The sequence below is a fragment of the Rhagoletis pomonella genome, unplaced genomic scaffold, assembly GCF_013731165.1.
Source record: "Rhagoletis pomonella isolate Grant_MI unplaced genomic scaffold, Rhpom_1.0 Rhpom_scaffold_00001, whole genome shotgun sequence".
Lineage (NCBI taxonomy): Eukaryota > Metazoa > Arthropoda > Insecta > Diptera > Tephritidae > Rhagoletis > Rhagoletis pomonella.
In genome coordinates, this window is record NW_023458555.1 from 29,812,792 (window position 1) to 29,821,665 (window position 8,874).

Consider the following 8,874-nt stretch of genomic DNA (forward strand, 5'->3'; position numbering starts at 1 on the left):
GCGAAGTTAGTGAACCCGCGCGAGTAAAATTCGCTGTCACCGAAACCTTAACCTTAATTCACAAAAATCTATATGTACTTAATTTTGTTGGAAACTCGAGTCTTTATGTTATTTACTACTGAGATTTTCATCTATTCGATAAGTCAAACTACTAGCTAGATACATATCTAGCGTATTAAGCTTCAAGCGAAAAACTGTGATTTTTTTCGTGCGATAATTTTGTGCTAAAAGCATTGCAACTTCAATGTTGCGTACATACATATATGACGTGGTATTCAAAATAATAATACCAAAATTCAAAATGATGTTGCTGCCAACTTATCTTTATTTATTTATTGTTAATAATTTTCATTTAAAATATGGGCCGAAAATTTTCTAAAAATTCCGATTAAAAAGTTTGAAATTTTGATGACAACTTTTTAAAGTTTGACAAATTTTTTTGAAACTTGTATAAGCTTTGAAACTTTCATTTATTTGGTATCTGATATAGATCGACCCATATTTTAAATGAAAATTAACAATAACTAAATAAAGATAAGTTGCCAACAGCATCGTCTTGAATTTTCCTGCAATTATTTTGAACGCCACTATATGTATGTCTTAAAACTAACTGGCTTAGCCTTAAATGTTAACGCTAATTCACGCATACCGTGAATTTTTATTTATGTTCACGATATGTTTTACCAAATTTTGTTCGAGAGCTTTAATCGGGTTTGCACAACTATTACTAATTCACATTCAAATTTGTTCAGTGCTTTTCCGGGTTTGCCCACCGTAAAAATAGGCATGTCCTGCAGTCCATACGTTTTACATTTCTGGGTGGGTTTAGTAACTTTTGGCGCCTTAAAGTATACTTCTTTCACTATTGAGTTAAATGTGTTTCGAATAGATGCGAAATTTATATTTCTTACAATATTTCTTACAAATAGTCACTGTATCATTTGGGCGTCTCAGGTGGCGCAGTGGCGGAGCCGAAGAGTTCTTCATAGGAAGGTGCTGGTAAGAGGAAAGAAAGTTATTAGAAATTATTACAAACTATTTTATTAAAATAGCTCTCAAATACTAATAAATATGTTTTCTTTCCTTCCCTCCCCGACCCCACTTACGCAGTTCGTGCGCTCCTGGCGGATGTAGTCCATGCAGAAACGACGATCGCGCTGCAGCTGACGTCGACGATGTGGAAGATTCCTGACGTGGCAGTGTAGTTGTCAATGACGCAGTAGGCGAAGGCATTTCTGTAGGTGGTGGCGGCGGCGGCGACACACCTGCTGGCAGTTGCATCAATGAATAACCAGGCGATTCAGAGAGCGGCGGATATGTGGGCACTTGTGCTGGCGGATAAGAGTTAATCATGAGAGGACTACTGCTCGGTGGATACATGACATAGGGCACCGTTGAACTGCGTAGACTAGCACGCGCCGAAGGACTATTGAATTGCGATGATGTACCTGAAGCGTACGAGAGTTCTGCGGCACATACAGCGGGGCTCAAGGTGGCCGCCGAGGAGTCGGAAGTGATCGAATGTATTGAACTGGATTCGCTGTATTGTGATGAGTGAGATGGCGAACCGATTGATGAGTCGAGCGAAGGATAAGTTGCAACAGTCAGGGGAGTGCCGCTATTCTCAAATGGATTTCCAGCACTACTAGTTGTTACGTTTGCTACCATACCAATGCTGACACTATTCCGATTGCCATATCGTGGTGGTGGTCGTGGTGGACGACCAGATAAGTTATTCAACTCACCACCAGTACTACGTGAATACATCTTAAAGGGCAAATTAAGTACAAGATTCTTGAAGAAGCCACGTAGTACCGCTTCGACGCGCAATTCATATGATATATTTATTACGCCACTCAGTTCATCGTCTGTTGGCTGCGCTGTGGGCGGTATCATCAGCTCATGCGCGAAGGAACGTTCGCTCTTCTTGTGCACTGCACCAGTCTCTTTATTGGCAATTGTCACGCATTCCATTTTCTGCACCCGCAACGGTACATGGCTGTAATACCAAATATATTGTAGCACGCTGAAACGTAACTTTTCCACATTCGTTGTGCTGTTGTTAGTAACTGTGACACAAATGCGCAATGGCTCGCCACGCACCGCCGAATCTTCGGGCAACAATGCCAGCATTGTGATGGGACGTGTGCCAAAGAGACTAATAGTCTTGGTGATTTGCTTCTCCAGCGAGGTGGGATTCGATCGATAACATGACGAGAGTGGCATATGTTTCAATATCGTCAATGGTATTATATGGCGTTCATCAAAGGTCCATGGTCGTTGGATGAGTAAGCGCAGCTTATACTTGATGGAGCCGTAGCTACCCTTAAAACTGGAAGGTAGGTTCCATTCGAGTGGTACTGTAAATTCGAATGTATGCTCGCCGGGACTCAGTTCAATGCCACGCGGCTCAAAGACGGGAAGTGTGTGTTCGTTGTGCGCATAAATTTCTTTGCTGGAATAGAAGAGACTACGCGCTGATTCGTTGTTGGAATTCTTACGCAATATTTCCATCCATTTGCATTTACCTTTGCCGGTGATTTGAACTTTTATAGCTGGAAGTAAAAATGAATGAAAATTAAATTCTTAAAAAATAAAACTATAACAGGATATAACTTTTTGCAATCTAGGGACTTAACATAACAGTAGGTATGTATATATTTAATATAATCTAATAGTCATAGCCATAGTCATAGTCTAATAGCCATCTCAAGGTGGTATTTTTGCAACTTATGTTTATTTAATTTTAAGAATTTTCAATTAAAACACAATTCATTCTTTAACAAAACCCATTAAAACCCAAGTTTGAAACTTTGTAGAAAAAAAAAATAATGCAACAAATTTTCATCCAAATTTCAAACTTTTTTCTCAGAAGTGTTAGAATTTCTTGTGAGTATATATTGGTATTGCCCATTAAATTGTATCTTAGTATGGAAGCAAATGCGACAAAAAATCTAAAAAATCAACAGTAATTTTTAACCATTTAAAACTTGGACATTATTGAATGGGCTACACAACTGTACGTTCATTAAAATTCTAACACTTCTGAGAAAAAAAGTTTGAAATTTGTGTGAAAATTTTGTTATTTTCTTTACAAAGGTTTTAACTTGGATTTATATGTGTCTTTTTTAGAGAATGAACTGTATTTTATTTTAAAATTCTTAAAAATAAACATTAAGGGCCGGTTACTCAATTAGTCTGTTCCAATAGCAGTCCGGTTTACAGGATTTAGTCAGAACTTACAGGAAGTCGTTCCTATTGACATAAAACCTGTAAGTGGGAACACATTTGAGAGAGTAACTGCGCAACTGTTCCTAGTCAGAAGTTACAGGATTTAGGGCCGGTTTCTCCATCTCTGGTTAACACTAACTCCCTGGTTAAACATTGTTATCGACGTTCTAACTCCATGCATATAACAGGGAGTCGATAAGGTCGGTAACGATGTTTAACGGGGGATTAGTGTTAACCGGAGATAGAGAAACCGGCCCTTAGTCCGGAGATTTTTTTCCTGTAAGTTCATGAAAAGTGTCAAACGATCAGCTGATTTACATGTGCAAACAAAAACAGAAAGCGGTGAAAGCAAAGAACCTTATATTTGTTTAAAAAAAAATGGAAGTAAACAACGAAATATTTGAATATGTATAGATTTTAGTAATTATTTACTGATATTTCAGCCAAATCAGTGTAGTACCAATGACATATAAACAAACCGTCTGACGTTTTTACAGGAAATAGTGCTTTTTGCGTTCCTATGCACTTCTGCATCTGTTCTCCTTTTACTCTCATTTGAGAGCGTAAAATTGTAGTTTGACAGTTCCACAGGTTTTAGTCCGAAGTTCAAAGGAACAGACTAAATGTCTGGTTAACACTAATCACCGTTTAAACATCATTATCGACGTGTACGGCTCCATGCATATAACATTGAGTCGGTAACGTAGATAACGATGTTTTACCGGAAATTAGTGTTAACCAGACATTGAGTAACCGGCCCTAAGACGCAAACAATAGGTTTGTATAGTAACTAATAGTCAGTACTATATTGTACTGGAACCTGCAAATTTTTACTGGAAAAGTGTATGATAACCCAAAAAATTTGCAAGAGAGCACTGAATCGACAGCGTAACACGCGAGAGCTGCAAATTCTTGCTAGTGAAAATTTTACTAGCAGAAATTAGCTAGCAGAAGAAGAAGAATAAAAGTCAAAAGCCGCCATTTGTTGAATCGGTTTAGCACAAACAAAAGTAAAATGAGTGGGAATTAAAATATTCATGATGTACTGGGCAGTGTAAGTGCTTGTGTGTGAAGCAAAGAGTTTAAAACTGATTTATAAATAGTAAAATGTTAACAGCAGAATGTCAAGACAGTGCAACCACTATTCATTTGCAAGTTTTTGCTAGTTTTGTGTTCATTAACTTTTTCTGCTAGTTTTCTCTTCTTCTCAATTTTTCGCTCTATTTTGATTTTACGCTCTCGCTGCAATGTTTTACTGGAGAAGTAACTATACAAACCTAATATCACTTTGAAATAGGGTTGCTATGATATAACATACATACATGCACGTATTTTCACACATATATATGCATGTAGAATGCATGCTATAAAGTTTTATTGGAAAGGCTGACAGAAATAAAGAAAATATTAAATATTTTAAAATATTTATGAATATTAAATATTTAAAAATCTATTATGAACAGTTGTTCGACGAACGAACAAACGCTCGACGAACAAACAGTTTTTCGTTATATGCCCGCAAGCATTTTACCAATACGATGACGCCAAAACAATTTTTTCATTCACAGTAGCAACCTATCGTGAAGCATCGCTCAAAATGTATCTGACATTTTTCCTTCACTGCAAAGCTAGTGAAAAAATTTATTCCTGCTCATTTTTCGGTGATAAAAGCTTTTAAATATTTTAATTTAATAAATATTTTGTTGACTGTAAGTAAAGAACAAGTTTAGCTCTACATTGCAACTAAAAAATTCAAGCAAGCTCGAGCCAAGTAGCTTTAAAGGGCAAGTGAAAAATTGTCGTCAACCAGACGAAAATAGGAGAGAGGTAGGCGCAAAAACCGGATACAGCAAATTCTCTACAAGCGCCGCGACGACAACGCGAATCCTCTGCGGCCAAAATTCCAGAATTCCAGCATCTTCCATACACACCCCATAATATATTGCATTAATTAGATTAACTTCTATTAAGTTTATTTATTTTCATGTTGCAGATGCACCAGTGATGAAGTTAATTAAAGAATTTACGTATTAGTGCATACGGGGGCGAAATTAACCTAAATACGTTTTCCCCCTTAAACTACGTGAATACGCGGCCGGTTTTTTTTTTACCACAAAAGAGTTTTGTAAAGTGAAATATTGAACGTTAAATAGCAAAAAAAAAGTAGTGCCAACAAAATGAATTCGAATTATATAACGCGTGCTTTGTGTTTCCATGGCCAGCCCATGCAAAAGATTTGGGAAGATGAGCGCGGCGCTGGAAGCCTGCAGCAGTGCGGTGTACCCGCCCAGCCCGACTACTCAATCTACCAAGAGCGTCAGAAGTATTTTACATTTCAAGACCGCGCTAAGCGTCTTAAATTGCACCAATTTTTTGCGCGCAAGGCGCCCGATTTATATGACACGGACTTGAGCAGCAACAAATTGCAACTTGATAAAGTCATTGAAAGTAAGTAGAGATTTTAAATAATAAAAAATTAAAAAAAAAAAAAAAATTATATTTTGTGTAAGCAGTTGCATGCATATATGTATGTATGATTATCTAAATACGTATAAGGGGCAATTTAGCCACTATGGATAGATAACATACTTCAATTATTCAGCAATATGTTCCGGAGAAGCGATTGAAAGAATATGTTGCTAAAAACGTGAATTTAGTATTTTCGGTTGCCATAAGTTTGTATGGAATGGGTTTTTAAACAAACTTTATAAGCAATCTATGAATACATGCTCTCCGTTTGCAGATGAGCAGCATATAGCTTCGCTACCACCTTATGAACTTTTCGTTAACAAGAATAAGGACAAACAAAAGCGATGTCGGTGCGTGCTAGAAGCATTAAAACCTGGCGATATTATATATTGCATGGTAACAAAACCTACTGCAAATATGGTACATCCGCTATGCATGGGAGAGCCGATGGTACGCTACCTGAGCGATATACCCATAAAGGTAAAAAGCATATATATTTTTCTAATCAAACGAAATGTAAGAAATGTTTTTTTTTTTTTATTCAACTTCTCAGGCTTACTTAATGAAAGCTGGATTGGATAGTAACGGCAAACCGCGCCTTTTCAGCAAAAACGATCTAGTGCGATGTGAAGTATTAGAAACATCTGTAGATGCTGAACGCATTTACTTGAGTTTGGAAAGTGTACATGAAAAAAATAAAGATGTTACGCTGGGAGTCGTGACACAAGCCGATTTGCCAAAATACTACAGGTAAGTATTAGGAATAAATTTATATTGACAAAAAATATAACCACAAGAGACGGCAGCAGTTCGTGAATTATGTATATTTTAGCGAATCGGCAACAAGCGCGCTTAGCACACTGCCACCTCTTCGTGGCTTCATCTTTTCATACTACCAAACTTTTATTCATAAATTTTCCAATTTTACTCATCCTAAAGACAAATCAATGAGAATAAGTTGGAAAAATACGAGGAGTATATGCTCAAGTCAAAGGAATTTTTAAATCCAAACTATGATATGCTCTATGAAATCGTCGGCTTAGACGTAAACGAGACATACACTTATATGAGTTCGTTAAAAAATCCGTTTCCGCGGAATGAGTACGCCAAGGAACTGCGTCGCACTCAGGCGAGCAAATGGGCTTTTCGGTGAGTGATTGGTTTTATCAACATTATCTAAAATTTGGTTTTCATTTTAGAAGTTTTATTAAACCAATTTTGTATTCAATTCTATACATTAAAAAAAAAAACACAAAATTAAAAAAAAAACATAAACAGCTCGGTTGCGGAAGGCATTGAACATTTTAAGAATGGAAACCACGTGGAGGCGTTTCAGTGTCTCAACAAAGCACTCTCCATCGATCCGCGGAATGTAGAAGGTTTAGTGGCGCGCGGAGCACTCTACGCCAATAAGGGCTCCTTTCTCAAGGCTGTGGATGATTTTGAAAAGGCACTTAAACTAAACTCCTATCATGTAAACGCACGTAAATATATGGGAGAGACATTGGTGGCACTTGGTCGTCGTTATGAGGACGAGAACCGCATAAAGGATGCAACAAAAGCTTATCAGGATTGCTTAAATATTATACCGAACCATGAGCAAGCGCGCTTGTCGCTTGAAGCTATTCAGCAGCGTACCAGTGTTCCATATTTTGAGAATGTGGTAACTGTGCCAGGTAGCATAACAAATTATTCAAATTTTATACTGAATCGGAAATTTTACTATGAACGTGTTTCGTTTATTTGTTTGTTGTGTGTACATAAGGCGAGCAAGAAGAACTAGATTTGGAAAGGGAAACGGAAAAAATCTCTGTGCATGATTCATCGAGTGGTGAAGGTTCAACATCTAGTGGCAGCGGCTCCGAAACTGAGCCCTCGGGTGAGGAAATCTTTTTGATTTACATATATTAATTTTTCTTTTTTATTTTGCAGCCTTGATTATTTTATAGCATTTGTTTTTGGCTATCTTATGAAGGGAATTGCAATGTTTAGAAATATATGTAAATTGTATGTACCAATCGCTTAAACTCACTACCGGTACGCTCAAATTTCAGATAACGAAGAGAATGGCAAGGAAAGTTCACTTTCACCGCTTAGCAAGCGTATGGCTTTACATGTCGCCAGCCTACAAAAGGAGGAAGAATCTAAGAAACAACTCAACCAGCCATTTTATATGAGTGCATATAATGTGCCACCTGAACCCGTGGTGGCTCCAAGGGATATTAATGAATTTCGGGTAGGAGACTTCTGCGATTTCAAGGGTTAATAGAAATATTCTTATTGACATTTTTTTTTCAGCTGGATGATGACGACACTGGTTCTCGTGTACGCAAGCTATTGCAAGAAGCTTCCAAACATAAGAAGGAAAAAAAGAAAACAAAAAAGAAAAAGAGCAAGAAATCCAAAAAAGTTAGTCGCAAAGAAAAAAACGCTGCGTCATTATTAAGCAAAATCAATTTCCAAGATGCCTACAAGTAAGTTTTTGAATTGTCTTAACAAATTAATAATCAAATTATTGTGAAATCAATAACCCAGAGCGATCAGCAGCATGAACATCGAGAATAAGCTCACTGAAAATTTGCAAAAGTATGAAAAGACCATCGCTCAGATTAAAAAACGCCAAAGTGAGTTGGTGGAATCCATTGAAGCTGGGATGGCAGGGCGCGAACGCTCAGAGACGCCACCACCTCGCGCACCCTCAATGCGTTTGCCCAACCAGCCTACATCTAGTTATGGCGCATCATCATCGTCCATATATTCTAGCTATCCGAGTACATCGGCCGCGGCAGCCGCTGCAGCATCAAAACATGAGCCTGCAAAATTATCGTTTCAAATTAAGCGGCCTGTTACTGTGGACAAAATCGGTTTCTTACGCATTGCAACACCTTTGGCACAAAAAAGCCCTTCATCGCGCTCTCGTTCGCGTACACCATCACGAGAGCGTCGTCGACGTAGCCGCAGTCGCAGCCGATATCGTTCACTTTCGCGTGGCCGCCGGGGTAGCCGTCGCCGTTCTCGTTCACGTTCTATTGAACGTGGGGGGCGCAGACGCGGTTCACGTGGCAGACGTTCTTCGCGTTCCAGATCACCATATCGCCGCTCACGTTCTCGTCCATCGCGCCGTACGCGCTCACGTTCACGCTCGCCACTAGGACGTAGTCGTCGTGATTCTCT

General features: G+C 38.4%; 2 protein-coding genes across 3 annotated transcripts in view; one reads left to right on the forward strand and one right to left on the reverse strand.

Moving 5' to 3' along the window:
• Window positions 1-904: 904 nt before the first annotated feature.
• LOC118742224 (arrestin domain-containing protein 3) overlaps window positions 905-8,874 on the reverse strand; it is a 32,082-nt gene continuing 24,112 nt past the window's right edge. For both annotated transcript variants that reach the window (XM_036474147.1, XM_036474139.1), the window contains exons 3-4: window positions 1,107-2,555; window positions 905-996 (exon numbers count right to left, since the gene is read on the reverse strand). In XM_036474147.1, the coding sequence (XP_036330040.1) occupies window positions 938-996; window positions 1,107-2,555 (1,508 nt within the window). In that variant the 3' untranslated portion in view covers window positions 905-937. The remainder of the gene's footprint in view (window positions 997-1,106; window positions 2,556-8,874) is intronic.
• The window catches only part of LOC118742209 (tetratricopeptide repeat protein 14 homolog), a 5,467-nt gene continuing 1,380 nt past the window's right edge, over window positions 4,788-8,874 (forward strand). Inside the window, exons 1-9 of the mRNA XM_036474134.1 lie at window positions 4,788-5,679; window positions 5,975-6,180; window positions 6,254-6,450; window positions 6,640-6,849; window positions 6,979-7,376; window positions 7,466-7,579; window positions 7,755-7,936; window positions 7,999-8,174; window positions 8,236-8,852. Of these exons, the coding sequence (XP_036330027.1) occupies window positions 5,409-5,679; window positions 5,975-6,180; window positions 6,254-6,450; window positions 6,640-6,849; window positions 6,979-7,376; window positions 7,466-7,579; window positions 7,755-7,936; window positions 7,999-8,174; window positions 8,236-8,852 (2,371 nt within the window). The 5' untranslated portion in view covers window positions 4,788-5,408. The remainder of the gene's footprint in view (window positions 5,680-5,974; window positions 6,181-6,253; window positions 6,451-6,639; window positions 6,850-6,978; window positions 7,377-7,465; window positions 7,580-7,754; window positions 7,937-7,998; window positions 8,175-8,235; window positions 8,853-8,874) is intronic.